This window comes from Pelodiscus sinensis, chromosome 8, assembly GCF_049634645.1.
Source record: "Pelodiscus sinensis isolate JC-2024 chromosome 8, ASM4963464v1, whole genome shotgun sequence".
NCBI lineage: Eukaryota > Metazoa > Chordata > Testudines > Trionychidae > Pelodiscus > Pelodiscus sinensis.
Window position 1 is genome coordinate 23,607,394 of NC_134718.1, and position 27,791 is coordinate 23,635,184.

A 27,791-nucleotide genomic window follows, 5' to 3' on the forward strand; every position below is an offset into this window, starting at 1 on the left:
AGCATGGAGTCACTGCTCATGCAAGCCCTGGCACTAATGCAAGCACAGCTGCCAGTCAATCCTGTAGAAAAGATGGTATCCCAGTTCTGGCACCGTGAGACAAGCACAGACTGATGGGACCGCATTATGATGCAGAGATGGGACGATCAGAAGTGGCTGCAAAACTTCTGAATGCGCAAGGCCACTTTCTTGGAACTTTGCAAATGGCTTTCCTCTGCCTTGAAGTGCCAGAATACTTGAATGAGATCTGCTCTAACTGTGGAGAAGCACGTGGCAATAACCCTCTGGAAGCTTGCAATCCTAGACAGCTACCGTTCAGTAGGAAATCAGTTCAGAGTAGGGAAATCTGAAGTGGGGGCTGTTGATATACAAGAAGCCAAGGCGATCAATAACATTTTGTGACTCTGGGAAATGTGGATACCAAGTGTGTGGCTTTGCAGCATTGGGGTTCCCTAAAGAGACTGTTGTTCAGAGAACAGGTGTTTTTATTGAGGGGAAAACATCAGGAAAATGAAAGAAGTGGGAACCCAAAGGAGGGAGGGGGGCTCAGCCTTTTAAGGTCCGGGAGGGAAAAGGCTGCCCTTGAATCCCCCCCCTCCCTCACAACCTCTGTGTCCAGGGGCCTAGACGGACCCCAGGGGATGGAAGCAATGGAGCTGGGGGATGAGGGACAGGTATTCTGATTGGGGCAGACAGGCTCTGGGAAATGTTCTGTGAGGATGCCCTCTCCAGGCATGAAGCCAGGTGCTCCGTCACTGTCATGAGTGAGGCAAAGATGCTCTGTTGGAGTATGTCTACACTACAAAGTTAATTCGAACTAACAGACGTTAGTTCGAATTAACTTTGATAGGTGCTACACAGGCAAACCGCTAGTTCGAACTTAATTCGAACTAGCGGAGCACTTAATTCGAACTAGGTAAACCTCATTCTACGAGGACTAACGCCTAGTTCAAATTAAGTAGTTCAAATTAAGGGCTGTGTAGCCACTTAATTCGAATTAGTGGGAGGCTAGCCCTCCCCAGCTTTCCCTGGTGGCCACTCTGGGCACCACCAGGGAAACTCATCTGCCCCCCTCCTGGCCCCGGAGCCCTTAAAGTGGCACAGTCTGGCTACGGTGCCTGTGCCAGGTGCAAGTCTGCCAGCACCCAGCCAGCAGACCCTGCACCTGGCACGGCACGAACCAGCCACCCGCTGCCACCCAGCCCTCCGCCTCTTCCCGGGACCAGGCTGGCGGCCTGGTCTAGTGCGGAGATCGTGGACCTCATCCACGACCTCCGCACTAGGCACAGGAAAGTGGCCGTCTAGGGCAGGATAGCTGCCAGCCTGGCCACCCAGGAGCAGGTTTGCATGAAAATCAGGGTGGTCCAGTGAGATACCCGACCCTGAGCCCTGAGCTTAGAACGGCTGTACTGGGTCAGACCAAAGGTCCATCTAGCCCAGTAGCCTGTCTGCCGACAGCGGCCAACAGTAGGGACCCTGGAGGGTGTGGACTGAAACAATGACCAAGCCATTTGTCTCGTGCCATCCATCACCAGCCTTCCACAAACAGAGGTCAGGGACACCATTTCTACCCCCTGGCTATAGCACTCCATGGACCCAACCTCCATGACTTTATCTTACTTCTCTTTAAACTCTGTTCTAGTTCTAGCCTTCACAGCCTCCTGCAGCAAGGAGTTCCACAGGTTGATTATTTGCTTTGTAAAGAAGAACTTTCTGTTATTAGTTTGAAGCCTGCTACCCATTCATTTCATTTGGTGTCCTCTAGTCCTTCTATTATGGGAACTAATGAAGAACTTTTCTTTATGCACCCTCTCCACACCATTCATGCTTTTATAGACTTCTATCATATCCCCCCTCTGTCTCCTCTTTTCTAAGCTGAAAAGTCCCAGTCTCTTTAGCCTCTCTTCATATGGGACCTGTTCCAAACCCCTGATCATTTTAGTTGCCCTCCCCTCTCCCACCTCCTTTTCCCAGTCTCCCCGAGTTTTGTTCAATAAAGAGAGTTTCTGTTTTTGAACACACGTGTCCTTTATTTTGTACATCAGGAAGGGGGGCTAGGCAGGGGTAAATGGAAGGAGGTGAGGGAGGAATGGAGTATGAGCCCCCGATGGGGAGGACTGGGGTGGCTCTGCGGGCTCCTCGGGGTGGAAGCCCTCTTGCAGCCCCCGAATTGCCCCCCCCGGATGGCAGCCTGCGGCAAGTGCAGCCGGGCTGATGGCCGAGTCCTGTGATATGCCGAGTGTGCACATTCAGGGCACTCCAAGCCAGGACTGCTTTGCTGTCCCTCATCAAGTTAGACAAGCGAGCGGGGAACCCCTGAGAACTGTCTGTCCGGGGTGGGGGTCGGGTCCCTTTAAGCACAGCCCTCGGCTAGCCTGAGACAGCAGCTCCACGCTTTAAGTCCTAATCTCATGCCCTGCCGGCATTGCTTCCAGCCATCCTTAACCTCGGTTCAGGGTCCATTCAATGTGGACATGCTAGTTCGAATTAGAAAAATGCTAATTCGAACTAGGTTTTAGGTCTAGATGCACTAGTTCGAATTAGCTTAGTTCGAATTAACTAATTCGAATTAAGTTAGTTCGAATTAGTGCTGTAGTGTAAACATACCCTTGCTGCCTTGCCTGCAGCTTCTATATGCTTTCCTCTCTTGATGTTCCATGATCCAGTCCTGGTGCTCTACCCGCATCTCCTCCACAGGTGTGTTCATGCACTCTATCTGCTCCCTGAATGTTTCCTCCCTTGTCCGTTTTCGCCTGCTACTCTGTACCAGGTGGGCAAATGCTGGAGCCGGGGAATGCACAGGGAGCTGGCTGCTGTTCCAGATGCAACGAAATGTTACAAGGGCACTGTGACGGGCCGAGCAGGCCCCGCGCTGCAGGGCTGGGAGTAGCCCAAGCCCAGCTGGCTGAAAGAGCCCCGTCCCTCCACCTCTGCTGGGCATGCTCCCAGCAGAGCCAGCATATAAAGGCAGAGGGAGCCCGGCAGGAGAGGAGGCAACTGGAGGGTAGAAGGGCCCAGGCCGCAACCCCAGTGTTCCTGCAGCAGCTGAAGCCAGAGCGAGGGCCAGCATCGGACTCCGGGAGTGAAGCCGGCAGCCAACCCCGCCGGAGGGACCGGACCACCTACACTGCCAGCTCTGGCCCCGGTAAGGACCACCACTGAGTCAGACAGACTGTAGGGGTGCCAGGCTGGTAGGAAGCAGCCCAGGGAAAGGGATTGCTATCACAGCTTGGTGTGTATCGCTGGATTCCCCACCGAGCAGGCAGGAGCAAGAGTCCCTGCCTACAGGGCCCTCGGCTGGGACCCGGTGGAGAGGGAGGGCCCGGGTCCCCCTACCGCTCCCTGGGCAGCCAACCCCGGCTGGGAGAGGCTTTTCCCAGAGCTAGGCCTCAACTACCGTATATGTCCTGATAAAGGGGCCTGGACTTTGTACGGGGACTGCTAGTACTGTATATGCCCTGATAGAGGGGGTTGGACTTTGTAATGGGATGGCTAATACTGTATATGCCCTGTTAGAGGGACCGGGACACGGGACCTTAGAGGGGGGATGCACCCCACGTCAGGGGCGTGCCCCCCGACAGGCACAAACTGCAGTAAATACATTGTGTTAAGGCTAACTCTAAACTGTTAGCATATTGCGAAGGTCTCTGTACAGACAATGGAGATGTGGTCTGTGCAAGACCAAATTTTTGCTTTTAAAGTGGCCGCTTTACAGCAGGTGCCTAGAGCTCTCGGGAACATCTGCACTCACGTGGTTCAGAGGCAAGCAGGCATGATAAGGAGCTGGCCAGGGCAGGAGTCTGCAGGCAAGTTGGGGGGCGTGGCAGGGTAGCTTCCCTCTGTATCCAGTACATGTGGCTTTCTCGGACAGTGCTACTTTCCCAGCCCACGAGAAGCTGCAGGTGGGGTTGGTAGATAAGGGCACATGTGGCTTCCAGGAAAAATGCTACTTCCCCAACCCATGGGGTGGGATGAGGAATTTATATCTGGCACTTGCAGCTTCCCAGGGAGAGTGTTAATAGTGTCCAGGTTGCTATAGGGGATATCATTCTTCTCCAAATCACACAGAATGATCGGGAGCAGATGCTTCACTGAATGTGGCTATAAACCTGGGCTTTACGCTGCAATGCCTTGTGGTTCAATAATTCCAGACCACTTATGGGTGGGTTGGTGTGGGAAGGTATCCTACCATGGAGGATGAAATAACGCTGACCTCCCCAAGAACCTTGGGAGAAGAATCAAAGAGTTCCTACCTGAGAGCTTCATAGAGATCTACAGAGAAGATTCCTGCTCCATCTGCAGACATATTAATGAGCTGTTCTGTGCTCTCTGCGCTGTGTAGGCACAGAGTGCACCACACATTACACCCAATTATCTTAACCCGCTTGCTTTGTGAACTCACCAGAAGTGCCCTTCCTGGGTTCGGTGCTCGACTGGGAGACACTCTGGGAGAAGGGGACAGGCTCCAGCATGATGAAACCAGCTCGCTGAACACCAGCTGGCAATTCTTCTCCGCTTCCTCATCCCCCTCCGCCACGTGCCATCTTCCACGCTGACACCTGGAGTGTCTTGGCTGGACTTCACGGTCAGGCTTGGGAAGCTGGTCCAGTCCCCCCACCTACAAAATCGCATCCAATTGCTCATAGAAGCAGCAACTGTGCAGTGCTGCATCAGACTGTTCATTTACCTCCTTTGCCTTGTGGTAGAACTGCCTCAGCTCCTTGATTTTTGACTCGGCACTGCTGCTCATCCCTGGAATATCCTTTGGCTACCAGGCAGCTTGTGATCTTAGTGTAAATGTCCACGTTCTGCTTGCTGGTTTGGAACTCGGAGAGAATGGATTTCTCTCCCCACACCTTGTTGAGGACCAAGATAGTCCCGGACACTCTATACTGGTGCTCTTCTATGCCCCTGGGAACTAGAGTCCATGGGAGTAGAAGTTTTGGAAATCATTGTAGAATTTGAACTGCTAGAAGTCATGGCCATGTTTACTACAGTGTGCTGCTTGCTCTGAGATGTGCTCGCAGTGCTGGCCACACGGGAAATGAAATTCAAATTTTTCTGGGGGTTTTCCTGTTGAACTTGAGACCAATAGAAGCTCAAGTTCTGGCTGAAGTGGTCAGAGCGGGGCAGTATGGGATGCCTCCTGAAGGCCAAGAACTTCAACTTTCTCTACACTGGGTCTACACTACCATAAATGTGACTATGACAGGCTGGGAATAGTGTTACTCCTTGTGAAATCAGGAGTAACCAACAACTTCAGCGGCCCATAAGGTGAATCTGATGCTTCCTTCCTAAGTGAAGTACTTTTCATTTATCCTTATTAAACTTCTTCCTATTTACCTCAGACCATTTCTCCAGTTGTTCCAGATCATTTTGAATTATGAACCTATTCTCCAAAGTACTTGCAACCCCTCTCCGCTTGGTACCATCTGCAAACTTAGTAAGTGTGTGCTCTATGCCAGTACCTAAATCATTGAAGATATTGAACAGAACCGGTACCAAAACATCCCTGAGGAATGTCATTTGTCATGCCCTTCCAGCATGACTGTGAACCATTAATAACTACACTCTGTGAATGGTTATTGAGCCAGTTGTACGCCTACCTTGTTATAGCCCAATCTAGATTGTATTTCCCTAGTTTATTGATAACATCATGAAATACCATATCAGATGCTTTACTAAATTCTAGGTATACCATGTCTTCCACGTCCTATTTATCAACAAGACTTGTTACCCTATCACAGAAAACTAGCAGATTGGTTTGCCATGATTTGTTCTTTCCAAATCCATGCTGGCTTTTACCTATCACATCATTATCTTCCAGATGTTTGCAGATGAATTCCTTAATTATTTGCTCCATTATGTTTACTGGAACAGAAGTTAAGCTGACTGATCTATACTTTCCTGGGTTGTTCCTATTTCCGTTTTTATAGATGGACACTATATTTGCCCTTTTCCAGTCTTCTGGAATTTCTCCCGACTTCCATTACTTCTCAAAGATGATACCTAATGGCTCAGATACCTCTTCTATCAACTCCTTGAATAGACTAGGGTACATTCCATTAGGCGCAGGTGACTTGAAGACATCTTACTTCTTTAACTAATCTGTAACTTGTTCTTTTCTTATTTTAACTTCAGAACTTACCCCATTTCCACTAGCATTCACTATGTTAGGGTATGTCTGCACTACCACCCTAGTTCGAACTAGGGTGGTAATGTAGTCAACCGGAGTTGCAAATGAAGCCCGGGATTTGAATTTCCCGGGCTTCATTTGCATCTTGCCAGGCGCCGCCATTTTTAAATGTCCTCTAGTTCAGACTCCGTGCCGCGCGGCTACACGCGGCATGAACTAGGTAGTTCGGACTAGGTTTTCTATTCCTATTGGCAGGACCAGTCCCCACTAAATCAACACAGTAAAGGCTATGTCAAACTGAGACTTAAAAACCTCTAAAGATGGAGATTCTACCACCTCCCTAGGTAACCCATTCCAGTGCTTCACCACCCATCTAGTTAAATAGTTTTTCCTAATAGCCTGCAGGAGCTCCTTCCCCTCTGGGGGTGCACCCCAACTAGGCAGCTCTGGCTGCCTTTATACCAGGGCTACACTGGTAGCATGCCCAGTAGTGGTGTGGGGACAGAGCTTGCTCCACCTAATAAGCCTGGTGTCCCCTCACCTGGCTAGTGTGGGATTGATTCGCCCTATCACACACCCTCCCCCTTAAGAGGGGCTCCCTGGGAAGCTCCTCCTCCCTTCCATCTGGGCCTCAGCGGGAGAAGAAGTTCATATTCATGTGCACCTTCTCTGGCCAATGTGCCACCTGAAAGGAATAAGTCTGTAGGGACAAGTACCAACGCATTATTTGGGCATTGGTGTCCTTCATAGTTTGCAGCCACTTAAGCGGGGCATGATCAGTGACTACAGTAAAGGAATTGCCCAGCAGGTAATACCTAAGGGCCTCAATGGCCCATTTTGCTGCCAGTGCCACCCATTGTATTGTCAAGTATTTGGTTTCCCGGGAATATAGCTTATGGCTGAGGTTAAAGAATCATGTGTTCCTCTCTGTTCATCTCATGGGATAACATGGCTTCCACTCCTACCTTGGAGGCTGAACGGCTTTGTAAAGTCAGGTTGGGCCAATACTGGCTCTTGGAGTAGCAGGTCTCGCAGGATCCGAAAGGTTCCTTCACACTCCTTCGACCACTCCCCCTTTCTGGACCCTTGGCTCTTAGTCAGGTCTGTCAGTGAGGCAGCTAGGGTGGAAAAGTTAGGAACAAATCTGCGGTAATACCCTGCCAGCCCTAAAAACTGCCTCATCTGCTGCTTTGTGGTAGGGGTGGGATAGTCTTGGAGGACCTGCAACTTGTTGACCAATGGCCGCACCCTCCCTTTTCCTACCATGTATCCTAGATACGTCACCTATCTTTTGCCTAGGTGACATTTGGTGGGGTTTACTGCCAATTTAGCCCCCTCCAGGGCCCTTAGCACCTTTTCTAGATGTTGAAGGTGCCTCTCCCAGCTCTCACTGTATACGATGATGTCGTCGATGTATGCAGCCGTGTACCCATCATGTAGGTCTAGGACTTGATTGATAAGGTGCTGAAACGTGGCGGCAGCCCTGTGCAGTCTGAACGGCATCATTGTGAATTGGTACAGCCCAAAGGGGGTTGGGAACGCCATTTTCTCCTTTGCTGCGGGGGTCAGAGAGATTTGCCAGTATCCCTTTATAAAGTCTAGCGTGGAGATGTACTCGGCCTTTCCTAGCCATTCAACTCGTCCACTCTCGGTATGGGGTAAGCATCGAACCGTGATATGGCATTCACTTTATGAAAATCGACACAGAACCTCACCGACCTATCTGGCTTGGGCACCAATACGATGGGGCTTCTCCACTCACTCCTTGGATGACCCCAAGAGCCAGCATTTCCTTTAGCTCTTGGCACACGGTGTCCCACATGGGGGTAGGGGGCAGGGGTTATCTCTCACTTTCTGGCCGGAGAAGTTGACAATGTGATGATTCGCCAACGGGGTTCTTCCTGGCTTATTTGACAATACATGCGGGAATCAGGTGATCAGGCTTTGTACCTGTTGACGTTGCCCCTCGTCTAGGTCTGGCCAGAGGTCTACTGGCTGGTGCTCCCCTGAGAAGCTGGCTTGTGGCCCAAATTCCGACTCTGGGATACAAGGGGCGATCGGCATGGGCTCCTGCTCTTTCCGGGCCTTTAAGAGGTTTATACATACAAGATGGGAAGCGACTGTCTAGGAAGGAGCATGGCAGAAAGGGATCTAGGGGTCATAGTGGACCACAAGTTGAATATGAGTCAACAGTGTGATGCTGTTGCAAAAAAAGCAAATATGATTCTAGGTTGTATTAACAGGTGTGTTGTAAGCAAAACTCGTGAAGTCATTCTGCCGCTCTACTCTGCACTAGTTAGGCCTCAGCTGGAGTACTGTGTCCAGTTCTGGGCGCCACATTTCAAGAAAGATGTGGAGAAATTGGAAAGGGTACAGAGAAGAGCGACAAGAATGATTAAAGGTTTAGAGAACATGACCTATGAAGCCAGGCTTCATGAACTGGGCTTGTTTAGTTTGGAAAAAAGAAGATTAAGGGGGGACATGATAGCGGCTTTCAAATATCTAAAAGGGTGTCACAAGGAGGAAGGAGAAAATTTGTTCCTCTTGGTTTCTGAGGACAGGACAAGGAGTAATGGGCTTAAAGTGCAGCAGGGGAGGTTTAGATTGGACATTAGGAAAAAATTCCTAACTGTCAGGGTGGTCAAATATTGGAATAAATTGCCAAGGGAGGTGGTGGAATCTCCCTCTCTGGAGATATTTAAGAACAGGTTAGATAGACATCTGTCAGGGATGGTGTAGACGGAGCTTGATCCTGCCTTGAGGGCAGGGGGCTGGACTCGATGACCTCTCGAGGTCCCTTCCAGTCCTATGATTCTATGATTTATATGGTATATGTGGGTCTCTTTGCGCCTCCCGGGGAGTCACATCTCATAATCCATGGGGCCCACTCTCTGGATCACTTCAAATGGACCCTGTCATTTTGCTAATAGCTTGGACTCAGTGGAGGGGTAAGGAGCAATACTCAATCCCCCGGTTGGAAGATCCTTACCTTTGTTCCCTTGTTGTATTGCTGTGCCTGGTCCTCCTGGGCCTTCTGCAGGTTCTTTTGGGCTAGTCATCCAAGTTCTTCCAGCCTCTCCCTCAGGTGGACCACATAGTGGATGGACCCCTGGGCGGGCGTCTCTTGCTCTTCCCAAGTCTCCCTCACCAGGTCCAGGATTCCTTTTGTCTGGTGGCCGTACATCAGCTCGAAGGGGGAAAATCATGTGGAGGACTGGGGTATCTCTCTCACTTCAAAAAGAAGAGCTGGCAGCTACTTATCCCACAGATGGGGGTCTTCATCCACGAATTTGCATAGCATGGTCTTCAGGGTTATATTAAAACGCTCCACTAGCCCATCAGTATGGGGGTGGTACACGGCGGTTTTGAGGGTGCAGTTATTCAACAGCCGACATGATTCTGCCATGAGCTTTGATGTTATGTTTGTCCCCTGACCGGTTAGGATCTCCTTCAGGAGCCTGACCCTTGTGAACACCTTCAGCAGTTCATCTGCGATGGCCCGGACAGTCGTAACCCACAAAGGGACTCCCTCTGGGTTATAGATGGTAGTCCATGATTACTAGAATATATTTATTTCCTCTTGCACTTCTTTCCAGCAGGCCCACTAGATCCAAACCTATACATTCAAATGGTGTCCCTACCACCGGTAGTGGTACTAACAGTGCCAGTGGGACCCTGCCCGGGCCCGTTTTGGCATTCTGGGCATAAGGCAAAATAATCCCACCCCTTGCGATGTATCCCCGGTCAAAAGAATCACTGGGCCACCCTATGTAGTGTCTTTTCCCGGTCTTGTCCTGCCCACGGTATGGCGTGGGCCAACTGGAGCAACGTCCGCCAGAACTGTCGGGGCACCAACAGCTGACAGCTGTCGACATGAGTTTGTGGGTCTGGGGCCAGCCGATACAGGAGGTCATTTCAGATCCCAAACCAGGGCCCCTGGGTTCTACCTGACGACCGCATCTCCCCTGACAAGGGGTTTCCGCCTGGTCCCAAGCCCGGCTGAGGGTTGGATCGTTCCTCTGTTCCTTGCGAAAGTCCCCTCCTAGGTCTATGCCTGCCTGCTGGTGATCTATACTTGGAGTGACCATAAGGGGCCTGCTCCCCCCGGGTCCCTTGAGCTTCCTTTCTCTGGGTCTTCCTCTGGCTTTTGACCTGCCAAGGCTGCCTGGGAATAGGTCAGGTCTTTTCCCCCAGCACATTCCTGGATTTCGCCTCATAAGAGGCCTGTGAAATAGGGCCAGTCCTGGCCCAACACCACTGGATATGCCAATTTTGGGGCCAACACCACTGTACAGTGATCCTCATGGGGACCTATTGCTAGCTTCACCCATGTCGTGGGGTACGCCCTCACGTCTGCATGGATACACTGTAGCTATATAGGTGCTCCCCACCAGTCTGGCCTGGGGATTAGCCCCTCCTGAATTAGGGTCTGCACACAACCGGAGTCCACTAGGGCTATTGTCTATAGGCTATTCACCCTAATGGGAATTACTATTTTTGCTCGGTCTCTCTTGTGAGCTCTCGCCCCCATCACCAGTACCTGTCCGTAGCTGCAGTCCATGAATGGGCAATCATGCTTGAAATGGCCCTTCTGGCCGTGCTCATAACAAATAATCTAGCTCGAATCTGCTGAGGCTGCCTCCTGGGTGGGTGTCCGCCTTTCCCAGGGTGGGTCAGTCTCTCTTTGTCCTGTGATTCCCCAGCCTGGCCCTCTGGTTGGGCTGCCTTTGCCGAGTCAGGATGCTCCCTTTGGAATAGGTGGTCCCCCCACCTTGCTTACTCTTCCTCCTTTCCCGGGGTCTCTGTGTTACTCAGCCTCAGCTCGGCCTTCGGAGCTTCCTCTGCTGCCATATAATCCTCCATGAGGGAAACAACTTGGGCCAGAGTCTCGGGGCGGTGATGTTGGATCCGCTCCTTTCCTCTTCAGGAGGAGGAACTGCTCCAGGACCACCAACTCAGCAACCTGGGTTGCCGACCTCTTCTCTGGCTCTAACCACCACCAACACTGTGTCCGAATTCTCTGGGCCACCGCCTAGGGCTGTGCTCCCGAAGGGTTCCGTTCTCGTCGCAACCATTGGTGGTAGGTCTCGGCGCTGATCCCCGCTTGGTCTAGTATGGCCATCTTCATCCGGGGATATTTCGTTGCCTCCCCGGGAACCATGTTTCAATAGGCTAACTGAGCCAGTCCCATTAGGTAGGGGGGCCAGCATACTAGCCCAATGTTCTGGGGGCCATCTGGCAGCCGTTGCAACCCGTTCAAATGTCACTAAGTATGCCTCAGGCTCATCATCGGAACCCATCTTGGTAAGTCTCAGAGGGTATGTCTACACTACCCTCCTAGTTCGAACTAGGAGGGTAATGTAGGCATACCGCACTTGCAAGTGAAGCCCGGGATTTGAATTTCCCGGGCTTCATTTGCATAAGCGGGGAGCCGCCATTTTTAAAACCCCGCTGGTTCGAACCCCGTGCAGCGCGGCTACACGGGGCACGAACTAGGTAGTTCGAACTAGGATTCCTATTCCAAACTACCGGTACACCTTGTTCCACGCTTATGCAAATGAAGCCTGGGAAATTCAAATCCCGGGCTTCATTTGCAAGTGCGGTATGCCTACATTGCCCCGTTCCACGAGGTGTACCGGTAGTTCGGAATAGGAATCCTAGTTCGAACTGCCTAGTTCGAGCCCCGTGTAGCCGCGCTGCATGGGGTTCGAACCAGCGGGGTTTTAAAAATGGCGGCTCCCCGCTTATGCAAATGAAGCCCGGGAAATTCAAATCCCGGGCTTCATTTGCAAGTGCGGTATGCCTACATTACCCCGCTGGTTCGAACTAGCGGGGTAGTGTAGACATACCCAGAGATAGTCCACCCAGGCTCAGCGTCCCACCTCCCTCCACTTCATCGGAGAAAGAAGGGGGAGTAGCCTTCCACAGGGTAGCCATCTGTTGTGCCCAGCATTCCTGTTGGGCTTGCTGCTGGCTGGCTAGCTCTCTCAGAAGCTGCTGCTGTTGTTCCTGCCTCCTTGAGGCTTGCAGCTGCTGCTGGTTCGCCAACTGTTGCAATTGGTTTTGTGGCTGCTGCTGTTGGGCCGCCTGCTTTTATTGGTGGTCCATCATCCAGTCAAAGAGCTTGCCAGGGTCCATGGTGTCGACCCTCTGGTTACCAGCCCTCCCCCTTCTAGGGGGATCGGCCCAAAAAAAAGGGAACCAAAGAGAGATTTGTTTTCCTCACTTTTTTTTCTTTCTTCTGGTTTGTAACCCCAAACCTTCCCCCTTTTACCAGGGTGGGGGGGAACCATTTAAATACTACCCATGCTCTCCACCAGTTGTGGCGGGGTGTCTTGCCTCGCATCTCTCCCAAAGGATGTTTTTCCAAGTCAGGCCCAGCGCCCTAGTCTCTCAAAGTCAGGTCCAGCAGCCTAGTTTGTAATGCTCCTTGTCTGGGGTTCAAGGATAGGCGGGCCTGGGCCCTCCCTCTCCACCGGGTCCCAGCCCAAGGCCCTATCAGTGGCTGGTGATTTCCACCACTGATTCGGCGGGGAGTTCCCCCCAAAACGTACTGAGTCCGCTGGGGCTCCTTTGGTTTCCCGCCCTGAGCTGTTTCCTACCCTGCTCCCCTGGCTGGTGCAGACCCCAACTGTGTGGTTGGTACTGTCGGCGATAGTGGCGGCGGGTACGGCAAGGGCTGGTGAGGCAACAGACTGCAGTCGGCGTGGCTGCTGATGCCAGCGCGGCAGTTGAGGCTGCAGCTCCACTGGTGCAGTGGCAGGAACTCCGACAGCAAGGGTGGGTGCCCCTGTGCTCCTGCAGGAACTCCTTCCCCTCTGGATGTCCGCCCTAACGGAGCAGCTCCGGCTGCCTTTATACCAGGGCTACACTGGGAGCATGCCCAGTAGTGGTGTGGGGTCGGGGCTTGCTCCATCCAATAAACCTGGCCTCCCCCTCCCTGGCTAATGCGGGGTTGGTTCATGCCATTGCAAGGTGTTACAAGGAGGAGGGAGAAAAATTGTTCTTGGCCTCTAAGGATAGGACAAGAAGCAATGGATTTAAACTACAGCAATGGAGGTTTAGGTTGGATGTTAGGAAAAACTTCCTATCTGTCAGGGTGGGTGAATACTTGAATAAATTGCCTAGGGAGGTTGTGGCGTCTCCATCTCTGGAGATATTTAAGATCATGTTAGATAGACATCTATTAGGGATGGTCTAGACCAGTGGTTCCCAAACTTTTTGGCATCACACCCCCTGTTTAATTTTTGAGGAACTCTTAAACCCCCCCCCTTCCCCCAGCAGCAAAACTTGTTGCAAAAAAAAAAGGAACTGACCGGGGCCAAAAAACAAAAATGCCAGCAAAACTTGGGGGGGGGGGGAGGGGTTGGGTTGCCTCACGCCCCCGCCCTGGAATTTCTTCACATATCCCAGTTTGGGAACCCATGGTCTAGATAGTATTGGATCCTGCCGTGAGGGCAGAGGACTGGACTCGATGACCTCTCGAGGTCCCTTCCAGTTCTAGTATTCTATAATAGTTGATATTTCCCATCACCACCAAGTCCTGTGCTTTGGAGGATTCTGTTAGTTAAGAAAAGCTTCATCCTCCTTTTCTCCTTTCTTAGGTGGTCTGTAGTAGCCTCCCAGCATGACATCACCCTTTTTCTTGTTGTTGCCCTTTTTAACCTAACTCAGAGACCTCAACCTCAGTCCAAGTATATACACTTGTAATATATAAGGCAACACCTCTTCCCTTTTTTCCCTGTCTATCTTTCCTGAGCAAGCTGTACCATATACCAATATTCCAGTCGTGAATTATCCCATCAAGTCTGTGATACTTGTGGGACCTCTCATTTGAATTTATACTTCATCTTTCTACCACAGGAAACTGGAGGAGTTTCTGAATTTCAGACAAGTTAAAACATCTTTGAAGGAAGCTGTTTTACTAGATTATTATGGATCGGGATTTTGGTGGGCTAAAGAAAGGGACTTCACTCATCTACAGCTCTCAGGATTCATGGCTGTCTTGAACTTTGTATTGGAGAACATCAGCAGTAAGTATAATTCTTAACATATTTACTTGAACAGAAACTTAGCATGTTCTCTCAATTAATTGTTTTTAATGTAAGTGGCTAATATTTTTAATTAGAAATATTTATTAAATTATTCATCCCCTCCAAGTATAAGCATTCTGTGTGTGCTGTATTTTGAAGATAACTTTTAGCTGCAGATAAACTTTGATATCTTCTGAACAGAATAGACTATTTTTTAAAAATTAACTGCAATTCCCCCCCTCACTTTTTACCATATTATTACCTTGCAAAAAGTTCTTGAATAGAATTAACTAGGAATTGTGCCAGAATATACACGTGGTTTGTGGTTAGGAAAAGAATATTTAGGAATTCCAGGGGTCTTGCTGCCTCCACTATACAAATATCTTAGTATGAATTAACTGTACTACTGAAACTATGGAGAAAAATGAAAGCCCATAAGAAACTAGGAAAGCCCATAAGAAACCTGGCATTGCTTGGGTCCTTAACACAATTTATTTTTGTAAATAAAAGGAAAATGTACACCCTGTATTGAAATGATCGTATTTTTCAAAAATGCAGTTATTTCAATTTTTACTTTTTATTTTGGATTTCTTAAAAAGGCATTATTAAAATGTTTACATTGAAAAAAATTTACTAAAAATATTAAATGGAAATGCCATCCAGTATATTTTTTCTTCATCCATATAAACTCTTATCATTCACTATGTTTTAACAAAAAAGGGCTATCGTCGATTTGTTTCCGGTAACATTTACTTCTAGTTTTCAAACCCTAAGCATTGATTTAGCTGCACCAAAACAGAGCACTACTCCAAATTTCTCTGCTTTATCTCTTTTCTGTAAGGTTTATTGAGAAGCAATTCTATTCCAAGTTCATGCTATTATTCTGGTTCATCTTAGTTCAGTCTCTTTCAACATTTGAGGACTGTACTTGATTTGGTCATTCTATCTCTCTTCTGTTTGGTTTTATGAGAAGCAATCCTATTCCAGACACATCCTGTTTTCTTGGCACAATCAAACCTTTCTGTTCTTTAAGTTATGATAAGAGGAATTTGGTAGTCCTAGCTCTTACCATTTAGCAATGGTAAGATGAAACAGACAAATTCTCTGCAATATACAGTATATCTGTTTTTGCATGTGTATCTATAATACGGGTTGGACCTCCCTGGTCCAGCACCCGCAGGTCCTGACCAGTCCTAAATAAGGGAATTTGCTGAACCAAAGAAGGTCCCCTCCCACCAGCCCACCACCCTCCCCACTTCCAGTCTGCTGCGGCCCCAGCAAATTGGGCTGCCTGGCAACCAGGCTCACTTGCTGGCCTGCCAGGGCATTACTTGCTTGCCTGCCTCACACCTGTTGTTGCCAGCCCCACCACAGATGTTGGGAGGTCCAGCCTGTACTATGTACTATTCACAGAACTGGTAGTGTTGCTTGTTATTAGGGGTGCCTGACACTCCTCATTATAAAACCCTGTTTTTAGTTGCTGAAAACTTAGCCAAAGTTTAACCATTTGGGCTGAAATTTTCTATGCCAATTGTTTTCAATAGGCTGATTTTATTTTATCTTTTTGAAATTTCAGCTAAAATACATTTCAGATTTTTCAGTGATGTTGTAGAAGAATTGTTGTTTGCCCATGTTAAAATATCCTGGTGACCTTTTCCTCTCTTTTAAGAGCTGTAGCACCCTCATGCTTTGAAACAGGGACTTGAAATTTAGGGAGAGAATGGCCTGTGAATCAGGGATGTGTCTTTCTCTGTCACTGTGAAAATGTGCCCATATTTGGCCTAGTGATAAGCTTTTGGAAAATAAATCCAAATCTCTCTCTCTCTCTTTGTGAGTGTGAGTGTGGCAGGCAGGCTTTTGGAAAATCAATCCAAATCTGTGTGTGAGATAAGCTTTTGGAAAATAAATCCAAATCTCTGTGTGTGTTAAAATTTTAACAACTAACTCACTAAAGATTTTGTTTTTAGTAGGCATGTTGCTTCCTGGGGCTGAAGAGGACTTGCCCTGCTCTTGCCATTCTGTTGCAAACTGTGCTGTGTTCAGACACTGTTTCTGAGAACAAGGGTTTATGTCTCCTCTGATCTGCAGTGAGCCCCCAAATCTGCCTGATTCAATTGCAATGGGGAGAGGAGATTAGGAATAGGAGACTAGAACTGGAAACTGGTTGGAGGGGTAGGGAAAAAGGCAATGGAAGCTGGCATGGAGGATAAGCCTAAAACAGGTTAGTAAGAAGTTGGGGTTGGAAGCTAGGGAGAAGACAAGGACTCGCTGTATCAGGAGATTGAGTCCGAGAACCAGTGTGGAGAGGTGGGAGGAGAGAACAATGACTGGTGGGCAAAGAGCTTGCTGGGGAATGGAGGTGAGTATGGAGGTGAACTCTGACACTGGAGGAGAGAGATTATCATCTGGGTTTAAGCTGTAAGTGTGTGCTGACTGTCAGTTGAGCACTTTGTCTTTAATGCTCATCTTGTGCAAAAATAGTTTGCTGTATATGATTGGACTTAAGAAAGTGCTTAAAGGTAATGCTGAGAACAGGGTCTGACACAGCATATGTAATGCTACTTAGGACTGGTGTTCTTTTAGTCGTGCCTTAGTTAGGAGAGTGCTCATTCAATATGCAGCAATACAATTTGACCAATTTTAAAAAAATATGTTCTACCTGGTTTCAAATGCATCTTTTCAAACTTTTAATTATAGCCAAACATATGACACTAGAGGACAACATAAAAGAGCTTGGGAGAGCAATGGCTGGAATAGGGGAGTCACATTCAGAAAAAAGTGGTGGTCTGGATTTCTTCAGTGTTGATCAAGCCAAGGCTATAATCAGTTACTTGAAGAGCAGGTATTCTTCTTTTCAATATCACTTATGTTTTATTCTAGAAGTTTAGTGTTTTAAATGATCTGCCAATAAAAAGAGTTGTTTAATTTAACATAATCAAACTTTGCCAAAAAATTCTGCACATACTAAACTAACCCTTCTGTCCTTCTTCTCCCTCCCCAAAATTACTTAAATAACAAGAGTTTGGCTTCAGACAATACAAGCCAATGACTTCAGAGTTCAGACTAAGACTCTGTCTTGTTTCATGAGCTTGATGCTGAAGATTCTGTATTCTTCAAGTGGGCAACAGGAAGTTTTTTTCCTTTTGGTGAGGTATGGAGAGGGGAGGAAAGGGTAGAGTGTTACCTTAATGATTAAATTATAAATGAAATAGTTTTAGGCCTTAGTCCAGCACAGAATTAGATCCATATATGTAACTTCAAACCAGTGAGTAGTCCAATTCATTTCAGTGGAATTACTTACATGGTTAAAGTTATGTACTTACTTAAGTTCTGTTCTGGCTGAAGGCCATAATGAATAAACACAAGTCATGAACATTTGAGATGCAAGATGGGTATTGTAACATCTTTTATTGGACCAGCTTCTGCTGGTGAAAGACAAGCTTTGAGCTGCAAAGCCCTTCCTCATCTGTGTGGCCCTTAAGAAGTTGTCTTAAAAACTTGTTTCTTTCACTAGCAGAAGTTTGTTCAATAAAAGATGTTCCCTCACCCATCTTGTGCCTCAGTATCATCAGACAGGCATGAATATAACACTTCAAACATGAAAACTATTTGAATTTTTAATATAGATTACATTCAAAGACAAATTGGGAGATCTAATGGGTGGATTAGAGAATCCAGTAGCATTTTATGTACAATGGTGTTCTGAAAATCATTTCCATGTTGTTTTTTTCAGGCTACCTATACAACAGTATAAAAGGGATTCATTACTAGTTTGCAAATTACTACCATTTTAAGCACAAAAAGAGATGTGGGTGTAAACAGTCATACACACATGCGCAAATATACACACTAGCAGATGTACTTGGCATTGCTTGGGTCTTAAACTTAAGGCTTGTGGGTTTTTTTGGGGGAAAATAAATGAAAAATGTACATGCTTTATTTCAATGGTTATATTTTTAAAAACGAAGGAAAATCAAGGCTGGAATGAGGGTTCAGTCAAAGAGAGGCAGGGGGTGGGTGGCTTAGGGAAAACGGTATGAAGGTAAGGGGGGGAGGCTCTGGGGGCTGGCCTGCCCTCCAGTGGCACCGCTGTGGCCTGCAGGCTGTCTGGGGAGGGACCAAGCTCTGGGGGCTGTCTCCCACAGCTGCATCCATGCAGTAACCCCCTACGGCCTGTATGCTGTCTGGGGAGGTGCTAGGAACTGGGGGCTGCCCTCTGCAGTAGCCCCACCCTCAGCCTTCAGGCTCTCCACAGGGATTTAGCACTTACAGTTTAGAAGAAATTCTTGAGCAAACAGACCCCCAGACAGATGTTCTCTTAGGTAGATAGGTAAATAACTAGATAGATAGATAAAATGTAACAAATGAAAGGCCTGAAATGTAACAAATGAAAAGGGCCCGTCCAGCATATGAATGCAAGAGCGTAATCCTAGCATTTGCTTCCAGTGCTTGGTGAGTGGCATGCCCCATAGAGCTTGTAGCTTTTGCTGGTGGACAAGAAGGGATAAGAAGTAGTGGAAAGTAATGCCTCCAGCACACTGAGGTATACACTGACCTAGATATACACTTGTGCAGCACACTCCCTAGTTTGAGTGGTAGGGAGACTTGATAGGGAATTGTGACAATATCCCTCCTCGTGTTCTCCAAGCACAGTGCAAAAATGAACTACCCCTTGCTTTGGGCTAGATCAAAATGTCATGATCTAACCCTAAAGTAAAAGTATTTATGAATGTTTTTACTTTTTTTCTTTCTAAAGCTTTCATATGTTTTTTATGGAACAAGGGTTTTTTCCATGAAAGAACACAAAGACTCTTGGGTAACTATGCTTTTAGACTATGCAGGTCCCTGTAGTTTGTAGTGTTTTGACCTAAGAGACTATAGACCTAGTTTTCTATTCAAATCTTAACTTCCATGGGTGTAGGATCAAGTCCTATAACTTTATCAGTGGAATGTTAATCTGGCTAACATCTAATCTTGATGTTAATCAAGTATGTTCATGAATATAAACAATTCTTCCCAAATTGCTGAAAAAATATATAAAAGCCTTTATTTCAGACATTTACATATTTTAAAGAAAAAATTTGGTACATGTAACTTTGAAGTAATTTTAAAATTATACAGACAAAAAAATAACTAAATTTTGTTACGTTTTAATGTGTTTTCCCATCTTTCTTTTACTTGTTTAATTTTTAAATTATAGGTCTGTAGCTATTTTCTAGGAAAATATATCCTTATTAATCTTCTTCACTTGCGTAAATGGCATCATAACAAAATCTTATCCTTTAAGTATTTACATGAGTAAAATTAATTATACCTGCAGTTGTTATAAGCATTGTGCCCAAAAAATTACTATTGGTAACAATAGAAACAAAGAACAAGTACATTAAATTGTATCTCTTAGAAGACACAGAATTTTTGTCCTCAACATAGGATTATTGGTGCTAGGTTAAAAGTAGTTTTATTAAAGAGTGAATTCAGAACTTCCAAAATCGTCGTCATAATGTGTATCATAAAATGTCATTTACATAAGACATAATCTTTTACAGTATACCCTAAAGTAGTTTGTGGGTATAAAGAGGATTTGATGGCTCTTCTACAGACCTTTCCAATAAATACATTAAATAAAAAGATCTAAAACTAATTGTTAGTAAGATAAACAAAATATTTGACTTATTATTGTCTACAGCGCTAAATAAACTTTCATCATTTACAAATGATCTGCACTGTAATGTTACCGAAAATGGCAGAAGAGGTGGGAAGAGTAAGAGTCATCTGAAGGTCAAAATTATTATAATTCGTTCTAGATAAATTATGAGGTCTATATAAGCACAGACTTATATCTCACTAGTAGGACATGGCAGGAATCAGAGCTGAAGTACCACAGACAAAATGTACTGTAAATGAAATGGCAGATACTGTAGATCAAATTAGTTGTCTGTGTAATCTGTGTCCGGTGAAGAAAATTTGTAGTTTGATGCAAATGACCTTGTTTGTTTTTGTTTTTAAATCTGTTTTGTAAACAAATTAAACTGGGTGGTTAAAATTTTAAGTTCTATTCTACAGTTACATTTTGGAGGGCCTGCTCAAAGGATAATATGGAAGTGGCCAAACTTTCAAAGGAGCTACCATAAAGTTGCCCACAGAATTTGAGAATTCATTTACCTGCATTCATTGAACAGCAAAACACGTACATATACATATGGAAGTTTGCAAATGAATTTGTGCAAGTCTGTTGGAAAACTATTATTATTATTATTATTATTAAAAAGACACAGGCAAAGCCATCTTTGATTCTGAGCTGCTCACAGGTCTGAAAAGCTTCAGAGGGGTAGTTGTGTTAGTCTATAACTGGAACAAGTAAAAAAACAACAAATAGTCCCTGCAGCACCTTAGAAACTAACAAAAAATGGAGAGGGTATCATGAGCTTTCGTGAGCACTTTCTGAAAGAGTGGGTTGTGTCCATGAAAGGTCATGATACCACCTACATGTTTTGTTAGTCTCTAAGGTGCTGCAGGAGTATTCGTTGTTTTTTTTACTTTTTCTGGGTCTGAAAAAGCACCAGTATAATGTGAACTGCCCTGAGGTCCCATCTAATTATAGCCTCCCTGGGCTTCTCTGTCTGCAGTGTTGCTTGGAATTTTACAACCACCAATTCTATAGATCCATACTGACATTCCCATGTGCCTGGGCTCATGAGTGGGTCCTGGGGAGGCAGCTTTATGGCTGCCTTGCTCAGTTCTGGCAGTGGTGAAATATTGCAGGTTAAATGCTTACTGTTCATCTGTCATTTCCAATGCCTACAATTGCATGCATATGGAGAGGAACAAGAATTTGCTGCTCTGTAGAGAATTTAAGTGAGATTAAACATTTTTCCTTCTAAACTAGTTACTCTAAATTCTTCTGTATTGTTAAAAAGTATTTAATTTTTTTCTTTTATTAACATTAGGGATTTTTGCCACCTGCTTGCTACACTTGCCAACCCCCCTTCTTTCTGGTGCGGAGGTCAGCAGCCTTTTCAAACCAAAGAGCCAAACTACATCAACATTCAGAACAAGTGGTCAACAAAGAGCCGCATAAGAATGCCCATTTGCATGACTGAAAATATACAGCTAAATATGATTGATAATTGACATAATGATTAATCTCTCGCTATATATAAAAGGTTTTCTTGCCGGACAACAGAATGGCTTACATATTGTATCTAGAATTAAAGCTGAACATGTGTCTCTTCTTATTAGTATTGAAGTATCTGTCATCTGACCTAAAGAATAATGTGTTTAAAATTCTTCCTTTCCAATGATTTGTGGCTGTGTTTTCTTTTGTTTTTCAGCTTATTTCAACACTACAAACTATATGAATATCTTTTCCACAGTCCCAGGGAAGAACTTGTAATAGGCATTGATGTAAGTAATTTATATGAATAGAACTGATTGAGCAGAATTATTTAATGCATGTCCTATGACATCTGCTTTATAAAGCTCAAAGCAACTTAGTCAAAATTGCTCAAGTGTTAACAGTACAGAACAGAATATTAAAAGTTAGGTACAGTGATATATGTCTTCGCAATGAGTTAGGATTTAGAAAAAATGTGATTTTCTTAGCTGTAATGTTAAATCTGTTGAATTAAAAATATCATTCTGTACAGTATTTGTAATAATGATTTTCAAGAGTTTAATTGAATAATGCATGGCTCTACTTTGAGATCAGTAATCAAAATCAGAAAAGATTACATACAATAACTCTGTGAGTACCACAATTCTAGGATACGTAGACCCATTCTTTTTAATGGTAACTATAAACAAGACTAATATTGTTTGTATTGGAACATTTTAATTAGAAATGTAATATTTTTAAGGCCACGTTTACACTGTGTGTAGACGTGGCCTTAAAAGTGTTATATGTCTAATTAAAATGTTAACTGTATTATGGTTGATTTCTTATCACCGGCTAAATAAAAGAAATTAAAATTTTGTTTCATTTTAGAGACTACTGCATTTTATCTGTAACAGTATAGCAGGGCATGTTATCATTCACTGACTGAGGTGAATCCTGGTTCCTTGATGAAACTAGCAAAAACTCCCACTAATTGAAGTAGATTCAGGGTTTCACCCTTAGTCTTCATTTTTTTTTTCTAGTATTAGCTAATCATGTAAATGATTGGTTCACGCTTGCATATTGGCAACATTATTTTTAAAAAGTGAAGCTTCAGTTAAGAGTGTATTATAAATTAATTGAAAATCTTTTAAAATTGTTTTTACGTAAAGCTCATTTCTGAATGGCTAAAATCAATTATCTGAGTCAGTATGCAGCTATTCAGTGATGGAACAGTGAATAAATGTCAGCTATACCCAATGTCTACCTCTCAAAATGACACACCATCTTCTTTATTAATCATTTGGTGCAGTAGGGATAAAAACACTGGAAAAGAATACTGTCATGAATGAATATCTCTGTTTGTCTTGGCATTTATCTACCATCAGACACAGTTATCCTGTGACATTCAGATTTCCCCTAAAAACAAACTTATGGTTTGAAACATATCAGTGATGAAATTTAATGTGGATAAATATAAAGTAATGCATGTTGGAAAAAATAACCGCAACTATACATACCATATAATGGGGATTAATTTAGCTACAGCTAATCAGGAAAGAGATTTGGAGTCATCGTGGATAGTTCTCTGAAGACGTCCACGCAGTGTGCAGCAGCAGTCAAAAAAGCAAACAGGATGTTAGGAATAATTTAGGGATAGAGAATAAGACGGAGAATATCTTATTGCCCTTATATAAATCCATGGTACGTCCACATCTTGAATACTGCATACAGATGTTGTCTCCTCATCTCAAAAAAGATATACTGGCATTAGAAAAGGTTCAGAGAAGAGCAACTAAAATGATTAGGGGCTTGTAACGGGTCCCATATGAGGAGAGATTAAAGAGATTAGGACTTTTCAGCTTGGAAAAAAGGAGACTAAGGGGGGTTATGATAGACGTCTATAAAATCTTGAGTCGTGTGGAGAAAGTGAATAAGGAAAAGTTATTTACTTGTTCCCATAATATAAGAACTAGAGGCCACCAAATGAAATTAATGAGCAGCAGGTTTAAAATAAATAAAAAGAAATTCTTCTTCACACAGCGCACAGTCAACCCGTGGAACTCCTTGCCTGAGGAGGTTGTGAATGCTAGGACTATAACAGGGTTTAAAAGAGAACTAGATAAATTCGTGGAGGTTAAGTCCATTAATGGCTATTAGCCAGGATGGGTAAGGAATGGTTTCTCTAGCCTCTGTTTGTCAGAGGGTGGAGAAGGATGGCAGGAGAGAGATCGCTTGATCACATAATTGCAGCCATCTGTTTGTTCACTCCCTCTGGGGCACCTGGCATTGGCCACTGTTGGCAGACAGGATACTGGGCAGGATGGACCTTTGGTCTGACCTAGTATGGCCGTTCTTATGTTCTTATGATCTTTCATAGCAACAATTCTAATCTACAAAAATTCCACCATAACAAAAATTCACACCAGTTTTGAACTTGGACCTTCTTCTGGCCGTCTGGTATATTATGCACCTGCCTCTTTTAGACTCTCAGGCCCTGTGGCTGCATTTATGTGATCTCTGTATTGTGCAGCTCTGATGATATTTTAGTGCTTAATAAATATTCAGTTATATATTGTTTTCTTTGCTTTCTTACATTCTCTCTAATAAACTAAAATATAACGTGTTCCCACTATTCAGTCAAGTTATTTTCTCTAAAAGCATGTATCTAAATATTTGTGCATACATGCTCTGTGATAGGAATCAGGCCCAGTGTAGTTCTCTGCTTTCGACATGCAGTCCCTTGAACAACCAACTAATCTGTCTGCTATTAAAATTGTCTTTAGGCATGAGTGGTGGGTATAAGAATCAAGGGAAGGCATTGCCTCCCCTGGGTCTTAGTGCCCAACATGTTGGCTATTGCTGTCCCTGCATGCTCCTATAGTAGGTTGTTGCGGCCTGCTGAGCCTTCCTTAGGAGGAGATCTGGTAACTTAAAATGAAAAGCTGATCAGCTTGCCAAACCTATAAGCATAACATTGAACCAGTGAAAGAGCCATTAATTGGCAGTGAAACCATTTACCAGGCATATGCCAACTTGGAGGTATATACTGTCAGTTTCTGAATTTACTGACAAAAACAGTTCTGCAGGTGTAATACAGTTACAAGACCTTTGTTTGAAATTTGCTTTAAATATTGAATTAATTGCTGAAGATTGTGAAATCACATCTCTAAAAAATCCTTTCATAAATCCTTAGATATACCGTGTGAGTATTCATCTTTAGCCTTAAATGTGAAATTCAGACATATAGATTGTTGAATAAATTCTTCAAAAGACCACTCTTATCTAAAATACACATTTAATTTTAATTACTATAGTACAAAAATTGCTTCCAAAGTCTTCCTGTCTTTTCTGTCCATCCCTGTTGTAATTGTTCTCCTTTCACCCGTCTTTTGAAGAGCGCCCCTAAATGGACAGTGCCCCTTTTCTTCCAGATATCTGGACAAATTAGTTTCCCTTGCTTTACTTCTGACTATTTGATGAAGTAGTTTTAAGAGAATCCCCTACCAAAATCCGTTCCTTAGTAATCTATAAAATCTGTCATGCCTAAAATTTGTAGAAACGTTTTTTAGCAAATTTATGGTGAAATTTCATAAACATGTCTGTTGTTATAGAGATCACACAAAAGCAGTGAACTTTATTACGAACACACTAATTTGCTCTGACTGATTAGTTTAAAATAATGGCTTTTTTCACTGTGTTAAATATACAGTAATCTGGATTACTTTATGAAGTCTCAGAAATACTATTAAGTAAATGTAAAACAGAGAAGAGCTGCATCATCATTTTTATTCCCAAATGTAGTGCTTTTAATTGGGTGCCTTCTGCATATCCAGTTTTCACAATCTGGCATGCAGTTGAAAATATGCTTCATTAAAAAAAAAAAAAAAAAAAAAAAAAAAAAAAAGGAGGTAGATGAGTGTTTTTTTTTCAAATGCCATTTGCTTCATTTGAGTTCTGGGGTTTGACTGGAAGCATGTGAGCAGAGAGGGGAAGGGAAGAGAAGAGGGAGATGGTGAAGAGAGGTGGGGCTTGGGCAGAGGTGGGTTGAGCTCTAGAGCAGAACAGGGGTGGAATGTGGATGGAGCCACTGGCTTAGGGAACTTACAGTTTCACCTACCGCCCTGTCTACACACAGCACCCTAAACTCGAAATAAAATATGCAATTTGTGCTATTCAAATTGTGTATTTTATTTTGATTGAATTTCAAATAGCATATTTTGAAATTTAGTGCTATAAATCAAATTGAAAGCAGAAAAAACTTTTACTGCTGAGTTAAAAAATAAAACAAACAAACAAAAATTCTGCACTGAAAGCCAGCATGGCCAAAAGTGTCTTTAACACTAGTTTTAAAATTGAAATCAACATGTTATTTCCTTCCCCTACGTATGCAGTTTTGTGGATCTTGATGTGAGTGAAAAGAGGTTAATGCCAACGAGGAAGAAAGTCAGACTTGTTTTTCATTTACTCATACCATGGTATAACGTGTGCATCATTGTGTAGGAGGAAGAAAACAAGAGTTCAGCTTCTTGCTGTTATTTGATCTTGAACTAAATCCTATTCAGTTGATCATTCCTTAACTGTCATGGAATGAGGGCTACAGAGATGCTAAAATAGCACATCCACTATTTTGAGACCTATCTCTACATAATGGTTGCATTCAGAAGACAAGGGGTAGCTATTTTGGGATACTTCTAGTATCCCAAAATAGCCCTGCTGTGTAGACATACCCACATAGTCATGCCTCAAATCTGTTGAACTGTAGTACCACTAACTTACAAGAGCTCCCTCTAAGCTCATACCTGATAGAAGGTGTATAACCCCTCCTTGTAGGGGTGCCCCATAGCTGTGGTGAGCTCTGTCTATAGCAGTGCTGTCAGTGATATCTACCTTAGATCTCAGTACAGGTAGGACTTCCCTTTTACAGCACCCTTGGGATCTGACTGGTCCCGAATGAGGGAATTTGCTTGATAAGGAGAGTTCCCCTGCCACTGTTCCCTTAGCCTGCCATCCCTTCCCAATGCTAGCTCTGCTTCAGCCTCATCTGGCCTCCCTGTTCCAGTCCAGGCCTGCCCCTCTACTGCTTGCCTCAATGGGTTTCCACTCAGCTCTGCTGCCATCTTTGGCCCCAGCTCTCCTGTGACCAGGCTCCTGGTCCAAGAACATCCATGTTCTCCCCAAATGGGAGAATCACTAAAACATATGCACCACAGTCCTGAACTGGATAGAATTAAGTGGTTTCAGTTTTGTTTTATAAGTCCTCTGCTTCTAACAGTTGATGGAAATCCCCTTTTAACTCAGTGGGAAGGTCCTGTTCTGGAGCTATAGGATTTAGGTTCTAGCCCTAGAGCAGTTGCGAATTGTGATGGTGTGCTCAATGGTGAAAACCATGACAGGGCTATGGATTAGTTATTACTATCTACATTGTACAGATGCAGAAGCTGAGATAAGTGACGTGCTTCAGGTCACAGCATGTCAGAGCTGGGAACAGTACCCATATCTCCTGACTAAAAGTCTAGCGTTTTATCCACAACACATGCTTCCTTAAAGCAGACATCGTTACAACAAATCAGAAGAGAGAGTTACTCGCCCTGTGCAGTAACGTCTATTCTTCGAGATGTGTGTCCCCGTGGGTACTCCACTCGAGGTGCTAGGCTCATTCCTGCGCCGCAAACGGAGACTCTTTCTTAGCAGTAGCCCTGCCGGCCCGCACATACACTCCTGCTGTCTCGCGCGGTTCGCGCTGTTCCAGCTGAGCACGGGCTGGCTTGTCAGTTTCCTCCCAACCGGAAGCGTCTGGAAGATAAAACAGAAACTCCGAAGCAGGGAGGAGGGTGGGTGGTGGAGCACCCATGGGGAAACACATCTCGAAGAACAGACATTACTGCACAGGGTGAGTAACTCTCTCTTCTTCATCGAATAGTGTCCCCGAGGGTGCTCCACTCGAGGTAAGTATACAGCAGTGGTCCAATGGTATCGGTGTGCTTCGGTCTTATGGCCTCTGCGCTGTGGCCAAAACAGCTAGCGCCACCGCTAAATCGTTCTTCAATATTTTCACGAGGGCATAGTGTCTGGCAAATGTAAGAGCAGATGACCAAGTTGCTGCACAGCATATGTCCTGCAAGAGCACACCTCTAAGGTAAGCAGTGGATGCGGCCATGCCTCTGGTGGAGTGAGCACGTAGCCGTCCCAGTAAAGGTTTATGCCGTAGGGCATAACAACATGTGATGCAAGAAGTGATTAAATTGGAAATACGTTGTGTGGAGAGCTGTTGGCCTTTCGAACGCTTGGCCATAGCTATAAAAAGACGCAGAGATTTCCTGAAAGCACGTGTTCTCTCCAGGTAGAACTCCAGCACTCGTCTGACATCGAGCGTATGTAGACGTGAATCTTCTGGTGAAGAGTGAGGTTTTGGATAGAATGTTGGCAGACTTATGGGCTTCTTTATATGGAAAGGAGAGTTCACCTTCAGGAGGAATGGAGGATGGACACGAAAGTAGTACCCCCTGCTCAGAAAATAATGTGCACG

At 44.9% G+C, this 27,791-nt stretch overlaps 1 protein-coding gene across 4 annotated transcripts in view; it reads left to right on the forward strand.

Moving 5' to 3' along the window:
• LOC106733079 (ciliary-associated calcium-binding coiled-coil protein 1) overlaps positions 1-27,791 on the forward strand; it is a 145,510-nt gene that overhangs the window by 11,298 nt on the left and 106,421 nt on the right. For all 4 annotated transcript variants that reach the window (XR_012905583.1, XM_075934880.1, XM_075934881.1 and 1 more), the window contains exons 3-5: positions 14,000-14,169; positions 16,867-17,011; positions 21,501-21,573. Coding sequence is in view for 3 of the 4 variants with exons in the window: in XM_075934880.1 (XP_075790995.1) it covers positions 14,000-14,169; positions 16,867-17,011; positions 21,501-21,573 (388 nt within the window). In the remaining variant the exon portion in view is untranslated. The remainder of the gene's footprint in view (positions 1-13,999; positions 14,170-16,866; positions 17,012-21,500; positions 21,574-27,791) is intronic.